Here is a 24,328-nt window from a genome sequence, read left to right as displayed (position 1 = left end):
ATGTCTGATACTGACAGCTCGAGCACCAAGAAAAGACAAAGAAGGACAAGTAAGAACAATTTAAAATTCTAGATGTAGCAAATACTTCTCTCTGTAACTAAAGCTTAGACATCCTTTCAAGTAAAATGAGTGTTAGCCTGGATGGTGGATCACTCACGTGATGCTTTTGGTTCAGGTGAGTTGGAGCCATCGGCTATGGCACAGAGGTCTCAAAAACAGTCAACAGTACAAACTTTTCACCCAAGTAAAGAGGATGAAGTTTATCCTGAGTGGAGAGGTCACTTCATTTCACATGATCATCTAGGGCCCTGAGACCTTAAAGATTGTCACCCACCCTGCCCAAGACTCCATAGTAAACAGAAATGGAAGCAGATGGTACACAAATAACCTCAGAAAGGGCATGACGTCTAAAAAATAATTATAGAAGAGAATGGCTACCAGGGCAAAGTTGGCCCCAGCCCCACCCCCAGTGTTGGGGACAGTTTCTGGAACAAGTTTGACCAACAGCTCAGATAAAGGCAAGGTTGGCCTGCTGACAGCATTGTCTCTATGCCTCCCAAATAAACTGCAGGTCTGTCCTACCCTTCTCACACTGGCTGCAGGGTTACCCAACCCTCTCCCTCACAGGCTGGCAGGACTATCCCTCTCCCTAGTTATCCTTCAATTTGGCAGGATTGAGCCTTCCTACATACTCATAAGGCTGCTGTTTGCATGTGTGTCTTCCTCTGATATGTGTAGATACCAGGAGTTGATGTTAAATATCATCTTCAATCTCTCTGCCTGTAGTAATGAGCCAAACAGCGGGCAGGTCTGGTTTTCCTCCACCCGGCTCCCGCATGGCTAGCTTAGCCCTGGAATAATTACATGGAAACTGTATTCATTTAAACACTACCTGGCCCATTAGTTCTAGCCTCTTATTGGCTAACTCACATTGTGATTAACCCATTTCTAATAATCTGTGTACCACCACGAAGTGGTGGCTTACTGGCAAGATTCTAACCACCGTCCATCTTGGGTAGGAGAAGCATGGCGTCTGCAAGACTCTGCTTCTTTCTCCCAGCATTCTGTTCGGTCTACACTGCCTATCTAAGTTCTGCCCTATCAAAAAGCCAAGGCAGTTTCTTTATTAAGCAATGAAATTAACACATAGACAGGAGACCTACCTATATCATCTGCCTCATTTTGAGACAAAGGTATCACATTGAACCTGGAATTCACTGATACAGTGAGGGTGGCTGGTGAATGGGCTTCAGGGACCTGTCTATATCTCCTCAGCTCTGGGATCATAGATGCTCAGTGCTGCACCCAGGTTTTTACACAGTACTGGGGATCTGAACTCAGGTCCTTATGCTTAGTGAGAAACACTTTACCAACCGAGACACACACACACACACACACACACACACACACACACTCACAGACACACAAAGCTAGATACAAAGTTCAGCTGATAAAATACCTATAGGGTCCTGAATTTGATCCCCAAAACCTTGTTTGTTAAATAAAAAGTGTGCTATAATCTTGTAATCCCTGCTTAGAGGAGGTGGAAACAGGAGAATCCCTGGGGTTCAATCTCCCAGACAGTTTGCCTACATGGCAAATCTAAGACAATGAAAAGATTCTGTTTCAAAAGGAGTGTGACTGCAAAATGGCACCAAGGTTGTCCCCTGGCCTCAACATGCAATCGCATGTATATCCCCTGCACACATGTACCTGCACATATGGATATGCACTTACACAGGACCTTATTATATATATTATATAAAATAATGTAGCACTATATAAAAATATAGTATGTACATGTGTGTGTGTGTGTGTGTGTGTGTGTGTGTGTGTGTGTGTGTGTGTGGAAAGAAAGAGAGAGAGAGAGAGAGAGAGAGAGAGAGAGAGAGAGAGAATGACTGACCATCACAGTTAACAGTACAACTGACCACCATAACTATGGTGGTCACTGTGGTTGTCATTATGGTGCTCAGCTATATTGTTCACTGTGATGACCAGTAATAGTGGTCACTCTGTTGGTCACTGATATAGTCAGTGTAGTGCTCACTGATTGTCAGTCATAGAGGTCACTGAGGTTGTCATTAGGGTGCTCAGTTGTATTGTTCACTGTGGTGGTCAGTAATAGTGGTCACTGTGGTAACTATTAATATGGTCAGCTAGGTGCTCACTGTGAGGGTCACTAATAGTGGTCTCTGTGCTGGTCAATTGCAGTGTTCACTGTGATAGTTGGTCATACTCATTACTGTCGTTGTCACTGATGTGGTCAGTTGTAGTTTTCACTGTAATGATCAGCCACAGTGGTCATAATGATGGGCACTTATAGTTTTCACTAAGACCCAGCCACAGTGGTTACTATGATGGTCAGTCATTGCCTTCACTGTGGTGTGCAGTTGTAGTCATCACTGTGAGTGGTGAGTTCAACCATAGTTGTCAATCTGTGAATTAATGAATGGAGACAAGACCACAAAAAAGAAGGAAGAGAGGCAAGTTTTTATACTGAATGTCCAGAAATTATTGACAGAGAAACAAAGGAGCAAATCAGAGCATCACTGATAAAAAGCAGCACAGGAGAGGAGAGACTTGAGAAAGCTGGGCTGGTACATATGCAGAGGCAGAGTAACAGGCGGGAAGTGTAGCAGACTAATGTATGACCTGAAAGAAAAGCCTGGATTTATGTTTGCTGAGAGTGTAGTCACTGGGAACCTGTATGTTTTTTCTCAGCTCATTTGATGCCAAACATCCTGCAGGACCATGTTCAGGACATCCCTTTGCCTCACCTCCACACTTAGGCTATCATTTTCATCACATCTAGTGATTCCAATCCCCTTAAATGAATACGGGGAGTTAGAAGGGATGCAGCCTATTAGGTCTGATGGAGAAGTTAACTATGGTGCCTTGATCTTTGTTTTCCTGTGATGTGGTAGTGAGAGTAGTAGGCTTTTCCTCTATTTTCTTACATCTCCCCTAAACATGTATGCACAAAATCCTCTCAGAGATACCTGCACACACTCTGTCTTTAACTTTAAGGAAGCCAAAAAGACTCAGCTGAGCTCCTTGATGGAGTCAGGGACTACTTGTTGGGTGATGTAAGGAGAAAGAATAGGAAGGGTGTGCCTCTTGGTTACACTGGACACTCGGAGATAAAGTCTGAGACTGAGAGATTCTGTGTGCAGCACAGAATTAGCACAGGGAACTAAGTAGCAGAGATGATTGTGTGTTTAGTGTCAGAAGAGCTGGCATTTAGTTACCATGACAGTGAAATGTGAGGAGAAACAGCATACATGATGGAGGCAGAGATAAAGACAAAGCCTGACATAAAGATAGTTTCTTAATGAAAGTCACACATACACACAGGTAGGAGAAAGAGAGAGAAAGATAAATGATGATGATGATGATGATGATGATGATGATGATGATGATGATGATGATGAGGAGGAGGAGGAGGAGGAGGAATTACCCTCAGTATGCTGTGAATACCATTGGTTAATAAAGAAGCATTTTGGGGACAATGGCTTAACCAGAATATAGCCAGACTAGAAAAGATATGTATATGGAGAGAGAGAGAGAGAGAGAGAGAGAGAGAGAGAGAGAGAGAGAGAGAGAGAGAGAGAAGTTGGAGTCAGAGAGGTGCCATGTAGCCATCAAAGAAGAAATGACATAGAACCTTGCCGGTAGGCAATAACCTCATGGTGATGCACAGACTAATAGAGATGGGTTAATTAACGTAAGAGCTAACTCGAAATATGCTTAAGTAATTGACCAAGCAATGTTTTACTTAATACAGTTTCTGTATGATTGTTTTGGGTTTGGGCAGTCAGGAATGAACAAGCTGGAGAGAGAGAGAGGGGGGGGGAATAAAAATAGAAAACAGACAGGGAGATTTTTCTGGATAGTTTTATGGTTTTATGTCAATGTGACACAAGCTGAAGTCATCTGAGTAGAGGGAACCTCAGTTAAAAAACTGTCTCTATAAGGTTGGGCTATAGACAAACATGTAAGACATTTTCTTTAGTGTTTGATATGGGAGGGCCCAAAACACTATGGATGGTGTCATTTCTGGGCTGATGTTCCTGGGGTCTATAGAAAACCAGGATAAGAAACTGAGGCCAGCAAGCCAGTAAACAGAACCCTTCATGGCATCTGCATCAGGAAAATGCCCCAAGGTTTTTGGCTTGCTTGAGTTCCTGCCCTGCCTTCCTTCCATGAATAGTGATCTGGAAGTATAAGCCACATAAACCCTTCCCTTCTCAAGCTCCTTTTGGTCATGGTGTTTTAGCACAGCAATAGTAACCATAACTAAGACAAATTGGTACCAAGGGTAGGGTACCGCTGTGAAAGGCCTGACCATGCTTTGGGGAAGACTGTGGAAGGTCTTTGGAACTTTGGGTTAGAAGTGTCATTGAGTGTTAAGAGTTCTGTGGGATGTTCTGTGGGATCTTTGAAGATAAGAACTTTGAGAGCAGCGCAAATGATGGAGGCCTGCCTTCTAAAGTTTCAGAGGGAAATGAAAACTTTACTGGGCTAGTTTGTGTAAAGACTCTGCAGGTATCTGGATAGTTGTAGCTGAAGAATCAACTGTGATTGTTGCAAGGAGACCGCTTGTTCATCCCATCAACCCAGCTAATTTAGCCCCAAAATAATGACACAGAAACTGTATAATTAAATCACTGCTTGGCCCATTAGCTCTAACTTCTTATTGGCTAACTCCTACATCTTTATTTAACCCATTTCTATCCATCTGCATATCACCACGAAGTCATGGCCTATGAGAAAAATTTCAGCATATCCACCTCCAGCCACAGATCCATGGCATCCCCCGACTCTGCTTTCTTCCTCCCAGAATTTAGTTCTGTCTTCTCCTCTACCTACGTTATGCCCTATCGGGCCAAGGCAGTTTCTTTATTCAGTAAGCTATACAAGCAACACACAGAAGGGACTCCCACATCACCTCCCCCTTTCTGTTTAAATAAAAAGGAAGGTTTTAACTTTAACATAGTAAAATTACATATAACAGATATCATTCAAGAATTGCAGTTATAATATTTATATCTACTTTACCTTTTGTCATAACTAAGAAAAACTATAACTATAAATTCTTCAATTCCATCAAAGACTCCAGAAGGATATAATCTTAAGTTCTTAAACATTTTAAATGCCATATTCTGAAAGTCTCTCAAAGATTTGAAGAATACCTATCTAACTGAAATATATCTCTATACAACTAGAAAATCTAACAACATGACTACAAGCTTGACTATTATAGATGACTATCTATTAGCATATATCTCTTATTATACATTACATTTTTCAAATTAACTACACAAACACAATACCTTAATAGAGGGCAGAAATATACATACACAGTATAACAAAATTTACCTTAAATTTGTATCGATAAACCAACATCTATACCCATGCAAATTATTCATATATATATGTATATATATCATACCCCCCCCTTTAAATGTAAACAAACATTTATAGACAATATTTGGGAATATGGGCATAGATTTGTCCATATTGCTTCCTGCTGTTTAGGGCTGCTGTTAATCAGGTCTTTAAATGGTGTATCCTGTATGCTAGGTTCATCTTAGTCGCCAGTTGGGCAAAACAATTTTTCCAAGCCTACATACATTTATCCAACACTGTGACCCATTTAGATTCATTTATGTCTGAATCTGTCCTATTGTGAATTTTAATTCTTTACTGTCCAGGAGCACTTCTTAAAATGCTAAGCACTTCTTAGAAACTTAAGTTGTGCCATTAGTACCAACTGTTTGCCTGCCCAGTCTAAAACTTAAGCTGTGCTGTTACTATGATAACTATGGTAGTTCCTGCTTGGTGCTCTGCACAGTTCAGCATGGCAGAGCCATTTGTGCCTCTGAGATGCACACCACCCCACTTCCAGGCATTAAACAGTCCACACTGCCATCAAGAAAGCTGTCACACTTTACTCACAAACCCCATCCAAATGATCTGTCTCTTGCAAGAGCCAGAGTTCATGCTAGCAGCATAGCCCAGAAAGCTGGCATTTTAAAACCGTGTAACTCTTTTTATTTTGCTATGGCTGAGTCAGGAAAACCTTGCTTAAAGAAGCTATGGCATGCCACCAGCAAACAGCAAAAAGATTTGTTAAACTTTGTATTTTTTGTGTTTAAAATTAATCTCCCTCAGGTTTTTAAGTGGATTTAGTCCATCACATTGGCTCCAGTTGTTGCAAGGAGACTGCTTGTTCATCCTGGCATCCCAGCTAGTTTAGCCAGGAAATAATCACACAGAAACTGTATTAATAAAATCACTGTTTGGTTCATTAGCTCTATCTTCTTATTGGCTTAGCCAGAAGCCAGAACCAGCAAAGTAAAAACTTTGTTTTACTGGGATGGTTGATGCTGGATTTCAGGGGCTGAGAAATTAGAGGTGATAAATAAGAGACCAACATTACTGAGGTGAAATTCAGGAAGTGTTTGCTGAGAGTCAGCACACAGAAGATGTGTTTTAGAGGTGGCCAAGGTTGTATCTCCCACTGGAAACTGATCTTGATAGTCTAAGAGTCAATCAGGTGTTATTGGTTTTGAATGGATGATGGGGTCATGGAGAGCTGCTGAGGCTTGGCACTTTGAGAGGCCAGGAGAGGTCATTGGTAAAGATGCAGCCTCAGCAACAGTTGAAGACCCAGGACTAAAGGGATCATGTAGAGAAGTTGAGGCTTGGTACCATGAATACACCCCAGGAGGGACTATTTGTGAAAGTACAGCCCATTTACAGCAGAAGACCCCAGCATTATAGAGATGCCAGTACCGTAGGATGATCACCAAGAACAGCAGCAGCAATGGCACAGAGCCAGTCAGAGCCTAGAAGACAAACTGTGTGTGCTGCACAGAGTGGAGACAAGGAAGTGACCCAAGCCCCCAGAGATCAAAAGTGGATCCCAGACATTAGATACTGAGATATTTGCAGTTGGAGTTTGGTTTTGCTTTGATCTCATTGTGACTGTGTCCTGGTTTCTTGTAATAAGAAAGTGTATAACTTAATTTTGACTTTTTACAGGAGCCCACAGCTGAGAGGTTTCTAATTTCTTTTTTATTTGTCTTTTTGTTATTATTTTTGTTGTTGTTGTTGTTGTTTTGGTTTTTTTTTTTTTTTTGAGACAGGGTTTCTCTGTAGCTTTGATGCTTGTCCTGGAACTAGCTCTTGTAGACCAGGCTGGCCTTGAACTTACAAAGATCTTCCTGCCTCTGCCTCGTGAGTGCTGGGATTAAAGGTGTGTGCCACCATTGCCTGGCAGGAAATGGCCATTTTTAATGTTTACATCTGTAATCCCCTTGGGATTTTCCTCTTTGTATAAAATGTGAAATCTTTTTCATTTTGTATAAAATGAAAAATCTTTTTCATTTTGTATAAAATGAGAATCTAGAAAACAGCCTGGCATGTGGTGCATGCCTTTAATCCCAGTACTCAGGAGGCAGAAGCAGATGAGTCTCCATGTGTTCGAGGCCAGTCTGGTCTGCAGATTGATGTCCAAGACATCTAGGACTACACAGAGAAACCCTGTTCAAAAAAAAAAAAAAAGCAGTAACAACAACAACAAAAAAGAATCTGAAAACCATTCCCTATGCTATTTTGCAGTAGCTGGAGATGCTGCTTGGCCCTCAGTTCTTTACCTGTTCATGCCTTGGTCCCCCACTACTTCCACCTTTGGTGCCTGACAGAGCTACAGAAAAGAAAGGAGAGCTCAAAGCTAGATGACCTGCTAGGGGTGGATCTTAGAATAAATTTAAGGTTATTTCCCCCTGCCCACTTAGTCCATTGGAATCTCTGACTAGGTCTGCATTCATCTTGCAGATTAATTTGAGAAAAATAGAGATTTACTCATTTACTAATATTTTACCTAGTACTCTTCCATAATGAATTGTCTTTATATGATTTCTATACAATAAAAGGAATATTTTGAATAATTGTGATTCTACTAACATTTTTCCAGTAACCTGAAAACTGGGATGAATTCACATGAGAGAATTTGCATAGGAAATCTGAAGTCATTTTATTACCTGCCTGGATGAGAGAGAATTACACTGCTGCTGATTTAGTATAGAATCTTATAAATGTTTATATGGGTTAGAGGCCTGAGAGTAACTTTATATATCATGGCCGAAAATTATCAAGAAAGATAATCCAGAATTATGGGTCTCTCCGGAAATTAGCTTCATGAGAAATAGCATTAATTTCTAATTGCAAGACCCTTTCAAACCACTCTTTCAGTGACAAAATTATATTGGTGGACAGAACTAATTGATATGTTTATGAGTAGATGAGACCCCATGCTCTACTAGAGAGTAAGACCTAAGCCCTCACTGAGTCTGCTTGAACATTTCATCAGATCAGATCTCTACAGTAGATTTATGGAGCAGGGTGCTCTCTCCTTCACCATTCATCGGGGACTTTCCCTTCGACTCTTTCTGCAATTACTTTTGTTGTATGAAGACTTACATTTTAAAAATCTAATCTGTGAAATTATATTATATAACCTTACAAGAAAAGCTCAATTCTATTGACAGAAAGAAAAAAGTACTGAAAAGGATTTCATCTAAAAGCAGTGAAATAGGAGATGGTAAATGATAGATAGACAGAAAGACAGACAGACAGACAGACAGACAGACAGACAGACAGACAGACAGACAGACAGATAGATAGATAGATAGATAGATAGATAGATAAAGTAGATAAACATACAAACATACATGTGACAGATTGATGGACAGGTGATTGATAGATATAGATAGAGAGATAATAGATTTAATATTCTATGACAGTTTCTAACCCATGCTGTTTAAGCCCAAGATTCCTCACCTTTTTTTTAAATATCTTAAGCTAATTACAAAGCATGAACAATTCTCTCAATAGTTAAGTGAGAATTCTTATGTTGTTCTTTGTTCCCTTTTAGACAAGCCTGCCCATGTAGCCCAGGCTGTCCTCGAACTTGTGATTCTCCTTTCAAGTGTATCTTCACCTACCTGATTACACTTCCAAGGTAGGAGTGATAATAATCCCATAAGCAGAATTAATGCTCATCAGCATAAGAGTTATATTTCCTAAAACATGTTAGGCTGGGTGTGATTGTGCGTACACACTGTCTTGGTCAGGGTTTCTGTTCTGTGAAGACACCATGACCACAGCAAATCTTACAAAGGAAAACATTTCATTGTGTGACTTACATTTCAGAGATGAAGTCCATTATGATCATGGTGGGACATGGTGGCAAGCAGGCAGACATGGTGCTGGAGAAGGAGCTGAGATACAATAAGTGATCTGAACTAGGTGTAGCTTGAACGTAGGAGACCTCTAAGCACGAAGCCTTTGGAGATATTTAAAATCCAAACCATACAGCCTCACACCAATGCCTTGCACTCAGCAAGCACTAAAGTGTTAATTCTCATTATTATTATTATTTTCACAGTGTCCCTTGGGATACAAACAAAACTGCCTGAAGATATTTCTGTGTTAATGCAAGAGTAAATTAAGTGAATCAAGGTCAAGGCCACGAAAATGGCATCAGGGTAAACCCAGGTGCCCTAGTTTGGGTGACTGTGACTGAGAGGAATCACTAAGGCCAAAGCAACTTGGAGAGGAAAGGTTTATTACACTCACACTTCCAGATCACAGCTCATCAAAAGCAATGAGGGCAGGAACCTGGAGGTAGGAGCTGAAGCGAGGCCATGGAGGGTGCTGTTTACTGGCTTGTTCATCATAGCTTGATTTGTCTGCTTTCTTATAGAACCCGGGGTCACCAGCCCAGGGATGTCACCACCCATAATGGGCTGGGCCCTCCCCATCAATCACTAATTAAGAAAATGCCCTGCAGGCTTGTGTGTGGCCTGATCTTATGGAGGCATTTCCTCAACTGAGGCACTCTCCTCTCTGATGATTCTAGCTTTTGTCAAATTGACATAATGCCAGAACAGCAGGTTAAATAACAAAGACTTGGTAATTACAAACTTATAGACTATATATTTCTTACTATGTACTAGACTTTTTACAAGTTACAGTAACAAAGAAAGACTGAAAAGCACTACTACATATATTGTAACCTTTTAGAAGGATCTGGTTTTGTTTTTGTTTCCTGTAGCGCCCAATGCCCAACTGTGCTCTATGTGCTACCATACAATTCATGAGCCTCAGGCAAGAGAATAGAGATTGAAACACACAGAGACAGTACAGACAGAGAAACACACCTCTAGTCACTGGTAAAGAAGCCCCTTTATTGAATAGCACCACGGAGGCTTATATACCCACAGTCAGGTGGGCCTAGAGGTGAAAACTTCATCCCCTGATCCTCAAGGCAAGACAACACATGCTCAGGAAGCAGAGCTGGTAAAAACACAGCTTTCAGTAGCTCAAATCAGAAGGCCAAGTAAAGGTCACTAGCAGGGAAGAGCAGCTGGAGGCCAGGACTCCAAATGGTCCCAACATCTCCCCCCTAAATTTTTTATAAGACGAAAGACCATCCTGTCTTAGGTCATCTCAGAAGAGTAAACCCTTACCCATCTTTTGGAGGCCCCTTTCCTCTCTTAGGCGGGCCCTCTTCTTTAGAAGTTGCCTGTCTATGGAGGAGTCTTCATTGTTTGTGCAGTATTTGCAACCAAACCTGGGATATGTCCAAGTTACTGGCCAACAGGCTCAGAAGGACTTGCTAAGTGACCATATGCTGCATTCTCATGGACTGTCTGATCTTACGCAGAATTCAGAGACAAATAAATGCCCATGGCAACAGGTGTTAAGATTGCCAGCAAGAGGGTCCCCAATCACCACTGGACCCAGCCTCCCATTTGGGCTATGGTATTTTACCAACCCTTTGGCTAAAACAATTACAATCTGGTGTGCTAATTGTAACATTCCCAGGGCTATTCAAGTAACCATTGAGCTGTTTCACCACATAAGAGGCATTAGCAATATTAACAGATATCACACAAATGGAATGATAAAAGTATGAACAAGACATTCGTTGTACTAGCCATAAGTCCGCCTGCTCCTACAATAGGGCAGTCTGTTGACTTAAATTCGAAAGTCCAAATTTAATGTGGACATTCAGGGCATTCTGAGTCTTTGAGAGCGTCGTTGACTTGTCTCACCTGTTTATCCATGGTGTCCAACACCAACGATGTTTGTGCCATTGCCAGTCCTGCGACCATGGCTGCAGCAGTAGACACTGCAATGACAGCAACCATCCAAAATATCATTTCTCTCGATACAGGGCCATCTCAGTCTGCATAGTCTTTTCAGTAATTGGCAGTGGTATAATGGCTGGTACCCGAACCAACAAGGCAGCACTGGAGTGGTCATCCCAGCAGTGGCTCAGGCCACAGTTTCTGAAAGAACAACCAAGAATATCTTTCCCCCAAAAATGCTATTCCATACTACAAAAAAGAAAAGAAAAGAAAAAGAAGGAAAGAACTAAACCAGAAACATGGGATTTAATAGTTGATAATTGATCCCCAGCTGCTTTGTTAGGTAGAGCCTTCCAAGCTTTAGTGGCAGCTGCAGCTATTTGGATGAATACAAGTGGATCATACAGAATTTGTTGCTGCAAATCAGCATAAGCCCCTGCCCCAGTCAACATATCTAGATTATATTGAGCTTGACCTGCTTGAGCATTTAATCAGGCCGTCTGCATACAATTTTCCTGATATTCCCCTCACCATAGGAGATAATCTCCCCTAGATAAAACAGCATGACATAATTGCTGCCAATCACTTGATGTTAAATTCAGAGCAGAGAAAGACTACCATGGCCACTGTGAAGAGTGCTTGGGTTCCATATGTAGCAACAACTTCCTTCGATTGCTTCATTTCTTTAAATTGTAGTGTAAAATGTTGGTGAATTATTTGCCCTGGGTTGTTGGGGTCTGGCACCTCCATTACTGGTGCAACCATGTGTGTATGATGGAAGCAAACTCCTTTATTTTGTTCAATGTTAGAGCCCCTACTTAACTGCGACCACCACCCTTCATCATTATAAGCCAGTGGGGCTGAGGGAGTTGGGGGTAAATCTTCTTATTTTGCTTTACATTTTCTCAGTTTTCTACAGAGATCTCTTATCTCCCTACATATCATTTCCTCTTCATCTTACGATGATTTCTCACTATCCTCTACAAACTTGGAATCATCAGACTCCTGCCTAGCGGCTGACTGCCCTCTAAACCAGGCAGAGCAGATTTTTTTCTATTAATCCTCTTCCAATATTTTTTCCACTACCACCACCATATGCCCCCTTTTTTCCCTTCCTGGTCCTCTATAGAACACAGAGAGTGGTGGGTCTCTTCTTCCTGGATTTCTTGTAAAACTTCCTTAACTGCTTCTATCTCTGTATTTCTAGAAAATCCAACCAGTATGACTACAAGTTTGACCATTATCGATGACATCCATTAACAACCTATATTTCCCAATCATACGTGACATTTTCAAATGAGCTACACAATCACAATACCTAAATCAAGATCAGAAACACACATAGCAAGATTGATGTTAAATTTACTTTAATAAATCAAAATTTACACCAATATAAATTATTCATATCTATATCATATCCCCCTTCAAATGAAAAAGAACATTTATAAACAATATTTGGGAATATGGGTGCAGTTTTTTTCTCTCCAAAATGCTTCCTGCTGTATGGGGGCACTATTAATCAGGTCTTTCATGGTATATCCTATGCGCTAGGTTCATTTCTGTCAACAGCTGAGTGAAGTAATTTTCTGAGGGTGTTTACAGCAACCTTCTGTGAAAACAAAAGAAGAACCTCTTTTCCAAAGCACCATATCCTTAGACCCAAATTTGAAAGTCATGATACCTTTAGAACATATATACTGGTTTAGCTTAGCAGCCCATATAATGAAATGTCTCTCTGCACTTAGCTCCTTCACAGTCAAAAAAAATCAAAGAAAACACAATAATATGCATAATACAGACTCTCTGTGTATTCTCCATCTTAATTCCCCAATACGTCCCCACCAGCCAGGTACGATCCTGTCCACTTACCCCTCTTTCTTGGTTGGACTTCCATTTGCCGCACCTGCATGGCCTGGAAATGAAACCCAGCGAAGAAGATCAGGATGAACATATACCCTAATCCACCCAGCGAATAACATCAGGATGAACATATACCCCAATCCACCCAGCGAATAACATCAGGATGAACATATACCCCAATCCACCCTCACCTTCCGAGAGCGACCTCTCAGCGTTCCCTAGTTCTTGATCTCAGTGGAACCTCCAAGTGTAGCACATGATGCCCAACTGCACTCTATGAGCTACCATACAATTCGTGAGCCTCTGGAAAGGTGCTGGAGATTGAAACACACAAAGACACACAGAGACAGCACAGATAGAGACACACACCTCTAGTCACTGGTAAAGAAGCCCCTTTATTGAATAGTACCACAGAGGCTTATATACCCAACACAGTCAGGTGGGCCAAGAGGTGAAACCCTCATCCCCTGATCCTCAAGGCAAGGCAACACGTGCTCAGGAAGCAGAGCTGGTAAAAACACAGCTTTCAGTAGCTCAAATCAGAAGGCCAAGTAAAGGTCACTAGCAGGGAAGAGCAGCTGGAGGCCAGGATTCCAAATGGTCCCAACAGTTTCCTATTTTCTCAGGGAAAAAGAGAAATAGACTTGAAGAATACTTAATTCAGAACATCAAAATCCCAATGTTAAAAAAGGTTAAAAACAAATCATGATACATTTTCAGTACTAAATTTTCATTCTTCTTATTACATACTTCCAATAACAAGTCATTATAGCCATGGTAACTGTTGAGAAATATACCCATTTTAGTCAGTTCCCAAAGTATTTTGGGGACAGGGACAAAAGATGACAGCCCCACTAACAAGTGACTTGATATGTCTGTGATTAGACAAGGTCACTACAGCCTCTGTTAAACTTTTGATGACAGAATGAGTCATAAAGCAAAACAGGAGGAACACTTGTAAGTGATAGATGGCACTGCTGCCCCTCATCGGGATCAACCCCATGAGGTCACTATACAGACCTGAGTCAGTCACTTCTTCCCTTATGCCTCAGTTGAACTCATCTGTAGGTTAAGTAGCGTGTTAGATTGGCTGTCAAGGTCACCCCAGCTCTTTGGATGACTTCACAGTCTATAACTCTCCAAGCAACTTGGTAAGCACCATGGATAGCCACCTCTCCAGCCTATGGAGCATCTGTCATGTTAACAACTAGAAGATTAGGGAGAGCAGCTAGTACCTCCTTTTCTCCCTCCTTCCTGCCTCTCCTTCAATCTCCTTTTCCCCTCTTTCTCTACCCAACCTGCTATCTCATTATATGTGTCTATATGTGTATTTGCATGTATGCGTATGACCATAAATTTTCCACTTAGTTCAACAGAAGCAGTACCCAAGGTTGATAGTGACTGACTTGCTTTGTAATTAAGACATACATGGACCTTCTAGAAGATCAACAACCTAGTGCTGTCACCTTGGGCTGTGTGTCTCCCAAATACACCCATCAAGTTCTTATCTCCAGAGTTCCTTCCAGGCTTCTTCATAAATTCTCTTGCTGATTCCCACTTAGCCAGTAGCCACCCCTGACTGCCTCTAGCCATAAACTTCATCTTTACACAACCCATTAATGAGTGTGATAATCTCACCTTCCCTGACTTATCTACAGACCAGATTTATGACAAACCTTTACTATGACTTAAAGGAAATATCTGACAACTACTTTCAGAAAAATGTACCTTCTCTCCTGGGCTATATACTGAGCCCCAAGCCAACAGGCTATAGAGTAAGACCCTATCTCTATAAATAAATAAACAGCAACAATAAAAAGAAGACAGAAAAAGAAGTGTAGCTTCTCTCAGGAAGACTGGAGTAGGGAAGGTTGACACTGGCAGGATCACACTCCATGTCCCCTTCTGTGCACTGTACTCCATGCTTAGACAAGAGCCCTGACCCAGGATTTGGGGTCCTAGTACATTGTTCACAGTCATCCTGACACTTGATGATTCTCTGAGAAAGCCCAAGACTCACACCCTGACAACCTCTCTCTCTTCGGATGATAGCATTATTAATGAAATTGTTTGAAATAACATGTGGTAGTTGTAGCTACATTGTTATTTTAAATAGTCCATGTACAGTTTCAGCATTAGAAGGTGGGTATTAAGACTAGAAGAGCTGGGCTAACAGGTGGCTCAGCAGTTATGAGTTCTCTGTTCTTCCAGAGGACCCGGGTTCAATTCTCAGCACACAAATGGCAGCCTTCAACTACCTGTAACTCTCCCTCCAGGGTATCTGACACCCTCACACAGACACACATATAGGTAAAATACCAATGCACATTTTTTTTAAAAAAAAAAATGTGGCTTCCCATTTCAGGTGAGTTAAGCTGAGTGCCCCACCAGGGCCTAAGTTGTTTTGTGAAACTGCTCTGAAGCAGCTGTGGGGTGCTCCTCCCACCCCATCCCATCCCCACAGTGTCTTTGATGGAACCTTTAAACTGGCTGGAAAGACTGGAGCCACTAATATGGAAGCTCATCTTAAGGCCTTCAATATCAGGTTCATTGAAATTGGATCCCACACAAATGAGACATACACACAGACTGCCAGACACAGGCATCACCAGCAGGCACCAGGCATGTGCTGGGACATAGACAGGCAGGGTGAGTGAAGGTAGGCACACAAGCCTGCAAATAGACACATACAGGCAGGCAAGCTGCTAAAGGTGGCCGCTAGGCCATATTTATACAGAACCACGCAAAAGCTGCACTCTGCCAGAACTGATTATCTAAAACATGGCATCACTATTTACTTTGGGGTTTCCATACACTTGGTGTCAGCTAACTCAATGTGCTATCTCATTGTCATCCCCCTTCCCACCATGTACAGTGTCAGCCATGTTTGAGCTGACATATCAGGTAGCCATATCAACACCATGTTGTTTAAATTTAAACACCCTCATGGCTTTCTGTGTCTAAACAAACACCCATCGAATGGTATACAGGGCTCCTTTAGAATTGCAAAATCTTCTAGAGAAACTACCTGAGGCCTCAGGCAAGCTCAGGAGAGGAGAAAGACAGCAAATCAGATGAAAGGAGAGTGATGACATCACCTCATTGGGTGCCCCCTTCCATCCCCCTCTACCGAAGATGCCAACAGCAGAACAAAATTTGAGAGTTATCATTCCCATCTGCAGAACTCCAAAGCCATTGCATAATGAGAACGATCTATTCAAAATATTCGTAGATAAGTCACTGTACAGTGGCTGCTGTGACCAACAAGTTTGAGAGCTGGGATTCTGACACACAAGGCTTCAGCCACTATGCTGTTCAGAGGTTAGGAGCAGAGCAGGTTGTTATCTGTAAGAACCTAATCATTCATAAAAGAAATCCCTTCAAGTGTGACTAATTCCTGGGAATTAGTTGCAGAAAGAAGATACCAAAATGGGTAGAGGGAAGGGCGTGCATAGTTCTAGAATAAAGCAAAATATATCCCTGCAGGTCCGAGAGATCCCAGACAAAACGATGTGGATTTTAACCTTCCTGAGCTTCCGGTGACCTGTGGTAGTGCTAAGGGGACTCTGTATAGGGAGATATTTAAGAAAGGTGAGTTTTAGATCTTCTTTGCTCTTCACCTGGACAATGGCACCATGTATGGGGTGGGCACCTGTGTTGGGGGTGTCTCATCCTAGAGTCAGTTTATGGGACTCAGGATATTGGCAACGTCACATCCGTTACTGAAGCGAGGATTTGAGGTCAAGTTACAAACGAGAAGAGGGCGTGAGAGGCCAAGTCCAGAGGAGCCAGAAGCTCTTGACATTGCTCTCCTAGTTGGGACACACAGGGTGCAATCAACCACCCCAGCAATGAAAGTGTGAAAGACTTTCTTCCAAGGAGCTGCCCGAGCCCAGGACCAGAGATTCTAACAGCATGGAGTTATGCAGGTCCCTATCTGCATAGCGCACACCAGATCCAAATTCTCACAAGGAAAGAGGGTCTCCTGTGGGAAGTGAGCTGTGTGTAAACAGTCTCAGCATGGAGAGTTACTCTGTGTTTCTGGCAATGACAGAAGCTCTCTCCAAAGTCACCTTTGCAGACTACAGCCGAAGTCCGACTGTGCCAGGCGGCGTTTCTTTGGAGTCTCAGGCCTGCTGTGCTCATTCTTTTCTGCACCAAACACAAGACAGGAGCAGCACTGAGGATATTTTTAATTTTTTTTTCCTTTTCTCTTTCTTGTACTATTGGGATTAAACCCAGGGCCTTGTGCCTTTGAGGCAAACGCCCTCTCACTGAGCTGCACCCTAAGCTGAAGTTTTGTGAATTTAAATATCAAACGTCCCTGGCCTATCAGGTCGGCTTTCCTCCCCCTGTGAAAAGAGGCGATAAGATGCCTATTTAGCATATCATACTAGACTAAGCCCTAACCCACCAGGATGGGAAGTATATGTGTCTGAGAAAGTCAGCATCAACCTTAGTGGGTCCATTAGCTGTAACCTCTGTCAGACTTTAAGCTAAGTAAGAAAAAACAGAGGATTTGGATTGGAATTTGGATACACTCAAACCTCAGCTCTCTTGGTTTATTAGTCCAGTGTTCTCTGCTCTACTGAAATATTCAGTCAGACTGCTCTATTTAATTTACAGATTTAGAGGCTAAAAGACCAAAATCAGGCAGCCTCATATGTTGGCTTTTGGAGAGAGATTGATGGTAGGTGGCATTATGGCAGGGGTATGACATGTAGGAGGAAGAGATCACACCGTAAGACAGGAAGCCAGACAGTGACTGGGTCCCATGAGAACTATCTTGATCCCTCCCAAAGGCAGCACCCTCCATGATCTAGTGCCACCTCACATACCACCTTGTCAAGGACCAGGATTTCAATAAATGACCCCGGGGGCGGGGGGACTTCAAACCATAGCTCAACCACAAGTCAGTTTCTCTGTCGTCTGCATCAGGCTCCCTACTACGAAGCCTCCTCTCTTAGAAAATGAGAGTAAAACTTCTCTCACCACATTGCTGTGATAAAAAAGATAATAGACATAAAACATTGTGGAAATTGTGATTGTTAGAGTACAGTGCCACTGGTCCTCTATCATGGTTGATCTTCCTTTCCACAGCACAGTTCTTTCTTTAATATTTACTTTTATTTTCTGCCTACGAGTGTTGGGCTGCATATGTGTCTGTGCACTGAGTGTGCCTGGGGACCGTGGAGACCAGAAGAGGACATCAGATCTGCAGTCATGGATGAGAGCCCCATGTGGGTTCTGAGAACTGAACCTGGGTCTTCTGCAAGAGCAGCAGTGCCCTTCACCACTGAACCGTTTCCCTAGCACCAAAGTAGTTCTTTGTTAGCAACAAAGAAGTGTTTTCCCCATGATTCTATTGCCTACATGCAATTTAACTGTTCCATGTAGACAACATTTCCTAAATCACTTTTAACATCAACTAGTCATGAGTTGTAAAATAAGAGGAATAACCAACTGTCATGACCTGGAAGTATAATGTTATAGAAGTAGCTGTGGTGACAGCTTCCTCATGGCTGGATTCACAAGAGTCCAGCAGGAAATTGTCTGCCCTCACTCACCTTTCTGAAATGCAAGTTGGACCTACACTGGGTCACAGTTAAAGAAAGAGTAAGAATACTGGTCATGTTTTAGAGCCATTCCTTTTGACAATCTTTTAAAGGTAACCTCAAAGGCTGGAGAGAGCACTTTGTGGTTAAGCACACTGACTGTTCTTCCAGAGGACCCAGGTTCAATTTCCAGCAACCACACTTGGCTCACAACCACCTATTACTACAGTTCCAGGAGATTCAGTGCCATTTTTCTGGCTTCTGTGGACAATAAGAACAGATGATATACCCAGACACCTTTACAGACAAAACACACAAAATAGATGGATTCTTTTTAGGAAAACCATAAAGGATAACATCAGTGGTAGTCATTCTCTGTCCTTGCCTATCAGGATGAGTGTGTGGCCCCTGATGACGGAGAAGGAAATGCACATCCTCCTGAGACTAAACCTCAGCCTCAGATCCAGGATATTATGGGCAAGAGCAGGTATTTTCATAGCTGGCTGCTCAGTTTGTCTTGGTCTTACAGGCACCCATGAGAAGAGTATACGGAGTGAAACTGGAGAGTGGCTCACTCTCAGGAAGTTTGAAATCAGAGGAGACCATGAAAAATCTAAGAACTGGAAGAAAAGCATACAATGCTTTGGATGGACCCTGGGATACTTGATAGAGGTATTCTGGGGGTAGATAGCTTCCATGTTTCCTGGGTAAGACGGTGGATTAAAAGCTTCTATGTGACAGGCAGTTTCAATTATTCTGGGGTAAGACAAGAGATTAGAAGCTCTCTCCATGTGACTGATAACTTTAACCAAGGATTTTATTGTCATAATTCACTGCCACCAGATGTTAGCAAAATGTCAGTGTCCACAATACCATTATGATTCTTCTTAGCTAGGTTCCATACCATGGATTGTTACCTGTATGCACTTAGGTGTTACCTGGGCTGGCTTGTATTACACTTTAATCCTCCTAAATGCATTAATTTGCATCCTTTGGATGAAAAGACTGTGACCTTTACCATTAACTAGTTGCATAAACCTTGATACCATGGATATAATTTAAATGTGGAGTGTTGGTGATGAAAACAATACAATTACACGTCTGAAAATAATGCACACATGTGGATACCTGAGTTACAGAATGTTCCAGCAGTTCTTCTCCCTGGTCATTGTCTCACACTTGTTCTTGAACACCTGATTATGGTGAGCCAAACCTGTAATCCCAGCACCTGGGAGACCTGGGAGACTCAGAGCTCAAGGCTGGCCTAAACTCTGTTGTTTCAGGACAGCACAGGTTACAGAGTAAGACCAGCCTCAACTCCATCTACCCACACATAAGAGTAAATAAATGAAAAATAATTTTTAAATAAGTTCTTTGCTCTTCATTTCTGTTCACCCTCTGAATTGGGAAATTCAGGAGGTTTCCTTGGCAACTGAACCTATCTCTTTTGGCACTGCCACATATTCTGTCATGTGTCTCAGATGGCCTTTTCCTGTGTTGTTCTCGCAAAAAAGCAAAGAACTTTGTTCATCGTGTATCAACTAAGCTGCATCTGAAGCCATGGGGAGTACAGGTGTAAGCCTCTGGCCAGGGCAAGACTGCACCTTCATACCCTACTACTGCTGTGGGGGAGAGGTGTTTGCAGGAAATGATGCTGCAGCTAAGGGGTGGAATGGCTATTTCTGGGTTTAGGGCTAAAAGCCATGTCATGGAACAGTCTTTCCTGAGCTGGGTCACAGGACAGTCCTGACAAAGTGTAGGGTGGGGTTTTCTGCATGGGGAAAGAAGGGCATTAGAAACCAGCCCTCAATGTGTCTGGAAGTTATGGGAGATCAAGCAGCATCTCTTGTCTAGGCTCACTGTGAAAATCACCAGGCCAGAAAAAGGTGGTTAAATGTCTCCTTGACTCAGTGTGAGGGCACATGGGGAGTAATTACCATGACAACTTGTATTTAACAATGGTACATCCAGACAGAATAACTAGAAAGCAGTTAGAAATACAAAATAAAAGCAAAGACTTATCCCATCATTAACATCTCTGTCTTTCAGAAAGGATCTCTACCAAACCCACCAATGATGAAGGAAAAGGTAATTATTCCAAGATCTCCTTCCATGATGTCTGGGGCTATTATCACACCATGCAGAGTGAGGTTGGATATTTATTTAGTGGGTTATGGAGGGGAAAAGGAAAGGTGGAAGGGGAGAAGGGAGAAGAGCAGAGAGGCAGAAAGAGAGGGAGAGAGAGAGGGAAACGGGGGGGAAAGGGGAGAAGTGGGGAGAAGGGAGCAAGGCAAAAACTGCCTCTTCAGGAGAGAGAAGGAAAGGAAGGAACTCAGGCTGGAAGCAGAAAGAAAATCTGCTTGCCTCAGTGGAAAAGGTGGGAGAGTGGGCAGGGCTTGTCTCTTAAAGGACAGACCATTAAATTGTCTGCACATATTCTGGCCTGTTCCCAAACTTGCCTGTGCTCCTCAGGAAGTAGGTCATTAGATAGAATCGTGTGTGTGTGTGTGTGTGTGTGTGTGTGTGTGTGTGTGTGTACATACATGCAGTCCTCAGCCGTGGGGAATTGCCAGAGGTGACTGTCAGCAAAAGGGGCCATTCATAGCCTTGAAATCAGTGGGTAAGTATACCCCTGTTTTCTAGAACACCAGAAGGATGTTGGACACCCAACAGTCACTCCCATGGGTTCAGGGAAGTATATATGCCAACCAGAAGGGAACAAACTCTCCACTGAAGCAGCCGGTGTTGTGCACAGTGACCCAGCAGCCTGGCAGATAGAATATGGGCAGTTGTAGGTGAACCCAGTCCTGGGCAGTGGGGGAGCCTGATGTGCCTCGGCACCAATGATATTACCATGCACGAGAATAGACAACGAAACCTGCTTTAAGAGATTTTATTCATAAAGAGAAAGGAAAGAGGTTGGCGCACAGGCCTGTCTCAAAGAAATGTGGCAAAGAAGAACATGGGGTGGGCATGTCCACATTTTAAAGGTAGTTCAGTGCATGTGTATAGGGTTTTACATAGTCATGCATACATATAGATTACATGGCCATGCTGCACATGCACACGGATTACATAGGTCATAAGGCCCTGGCATAACTGAATGCTGAGGGCACATGAACAGCTGTGGGGCCCCAGAAATGCTAGCACCTAGGCTGACCAAGCATTTTGCCTGAATGCTGAAGGCCAGGAGACCCGGGATGTGTGGAAATGACAACAGAGTACATGAAAGAGCAACTCAGGGCTACGCTGGCAGCACTCCTTCAGTTCTTCACACAACAGAGGAAAGAGGACTTTCCAGACCTCCTGGAGCACATGCGGATAAACAAAATCAAGAACAGGCTTAACTAGAAGGCATACCACTCAGTACAACGTTTTGTGGAGAACATGCATCTCATCTTTCAGAGCCACAGCATTCTCATATAGTAAGAATCTCTGCTTTGCTTTCTTTTCTCTTTGAGGTGAGTCACTTTTTCTAAGGTCAGGTAGATGATACAATTTCCCTCATCATGGGGCAAGCCCACACAGGTCAAATTTGAGAAAGGATTCGAAAAGTCTCATGATGCAAGTGGGGAAAGTAGCAGTGATTCACATTGGACCTCCGGAAGCTCAGTTCAGGACAGTCGATTTTCACCTGTGGAGAGCAACAGGCTACAGAGCTGCTTACTGTTGCAGGGAACAAAAGTATTTTATAGACAGACAGCATTCTCATCTCTAAAGAGAGAAAATTGAACTTCTCGCATTGCCAAACCTCTAATTTCTTAGTATCTAAATGTCCTACTGCTGTAGCACAATGTTCTTGCCACAGTGCTGGAGAGATGGCTCAGCTGTTAAGAGAACATCCTTCTCTTGGAAAGAAGGGAATATGGTTACCAGAAGCCACATCAGGGGCTGCCTTTAATCCCAGTCCTCAGGAGACAGAGGCAGGTGGATCTCTGTGAGTTCAATGCCAGCCTGGTCTACAAGAACTAATTCTAGGACAGGGTCCAAAGCTACAGAGAACTCCTGTCTCAACCCCCCTCCAAAAAAGGCATTCCATTTAGAACTGAATGCTCCATAGTCAGTCTATGGACCTTGTCCAGTTGTGTGTCTGTTAATTCCCATCTACTGCAAGAAGCAGCTTCTCTGAGCAGTGCTGAGTGACACTCTGCCTTTCCTTCTGATGGATACCAATATTAATAATACTTTAATAATAATTGCAATAAATAGCAATAAATCTTTTAAAAAATTGCCACAGAATTAGAAAATCCCACTTGTCATTGAATGGGGTGACCTAAGGTTGGGGGTATGTCTTTAAAACACTTTCTCAAAGATCTGAGGGGAGACAAGAAGGAAATCTAAGCCAGCTTTAGTGAAAAGAAAGTACAGCCAGAGTCTAGAACACCAGACAGAGGTCAAGGTAGACTACTGAGAGGTGGGGAAGGAGATACAATGGCATTGCCACATTGAATCTTTGTCCACTGAGGCATGAAGTGGGCATGAAAACATCTTGTCCAGAGTGACATGAGTTTGGGGTGTAGGAACTATATTCTGCTGTCTCTGATCAACCTAGAAAGAGCCATTAATGTAACCCCATTACCTTCTATTTTAGTTCAATATCAGTCAAAGACAGCTCTTTGTATCACAAATTCAGGGTGGGTATGTGAGATAAGATATAGCTAACCGAAGTGTTGGGCCTAAAATGAATAAGTAACATTCTACCAGTTTACTTTTTGTGGCTAGTTTGAGACCCTAATGTCGTCTTTTAGTTTATTTTTAACTAAGCGTGACAAGTGGCTTGCTGAAAGGATACTTTTAGAAGGGTCTTGCTACATAGACCCGAACAGTCTTGAACTCACAGAGCTCCACCTGCCTCCACTTCCCTAGGATGAGACAGAAGGGTGTGCCACCACTGCCCTGATAGCATTTCAGTTGCATTAAGATTCTGCCTCTCCTTCAAATTCCATAACTCCTTATCTATCTTAATAAATTTCCAAGGGATTAAAAGTGTAGGGAAAGGAAGACCCTGCTCATTTCTGCTGTTGCCAACACGGTAGAGTGGAAAATCTATACCATGAAGACTTTGTTTCTTGCAAAATATTTGAAAAATATTGTATAAAATTGCTTTAGACCTATATATGAAATATTTATATAAACCAAATGAGTTTTGGATTTTGACTTTGATCCCACTCCTGTGGTATCTCATCATGTATAGGCAAATATCCCACTATCTAAAACCCAAACTACGGCTGATCTCAGGCATCTGGAGCAAGGGAAATTAAGCCTGCAATACTAGTTTTATTTCTGTCTTCCCAAGAAAGAGATATAACCAAACCCTCAGGGAATATAACTTCTTTCTTTAGAAAGAAAATGGTTACACTTCTGTCCGTTGACTTTGTGGGAAGACAGTGCATCAGTGTTTGCAGGGTGTGGTGTATGTGGAGGTCAGAGGACACTTGCTGGAGTAGATTCTCTTTCCACCACATGGATCCCAGGGACTGAACTCAGTTTGCTTAGCAGCAGGTGCCTTTACCTACTGAGCAATCTTTAAGCCCCCAACCCACCCAAAGCTTCTCTTAGCTGTGTTAAACCTCCCCATTGGAATAGCCAAGCTTACCGAGTGACAGCTATCACTGATTTTCTATTTCCCTTTCAGAACAGCAAGCTCAACAATCTTGAAGTCACAGTAGGAATCCAATCTGCGAAGACTTTGAAAAGAAATTTTTCAACCAATGATACAAACCAACAACCTCAACAGTATAAGCACAC

General features: G+C 42.4%; 1 protein-coding gene across 1 annotated transcript; it reads left to right on the top strand.

Annotated features, from left to right (window-relative positions):
• Positions 1–24,328, top strand: LOC106144190 (nuclear autoantigen Sp-100-like). The gene is made up of 6 exons (XM_013351692.2): positions 1–49; positions 16,512–16,616; positions 19,110–19,252; positions 20,630–20,668; positions 21,766–22,005; positions 24,216–24,328. Exons 1-5 carry the CDS (start codon positions 1–3, stop codon positions 21,925–21,927), a joined length of 498 nt encoding a protein of 165 aa, XP_013207146.1. The 3' UTR covers positions 21,928–22,005; positions 24,216–24,328.

This window comes from Microtus ochrogaster, linkage group LG4 (assembly GCF_000317375.1).
Source record: "Microtus ochrogaster isolate Prairie Vole_2 linkage group LG4, MicOch1.0, whole genome shotgun sequence".
Lineage (NCBI taxonomy): Eukaryota > Metazoa > Chordata > Mammalia > Rodentia > Cricetidae > Microtus > Microtus ochrogaster.
The sequence above is the reverse complement of the archived record's forward strand: the minus strand, read 5'-3'. Positions and strand labels throughout refer to the sequence as shown.

Excerpts from the sequence above, each read along its gene's own strand:
- LOC106144190 (XM_013351692.2), top strand. The coding sequence starts at position 1 with ATGTCTGATACTGACAGCTCGAGCACCAAGAAAAGACAAAGAAGGACA. Across the intron at positions 16,617-19,109 it reads TAGGGAGATATTTAAGAAAG|GCACCCATGAGAAGAGTATA; the intron begins GTGAGTTTTAGA and ends TTGGTCTTACAG. Across the intron at positions 20,669-21,765 it reads CACCAATGATGAAGGAAAAG|GCCAGGAGACCCGGGATGTG; the intron begins GTAATTATTCCA and ends TGAATGCTGAAG.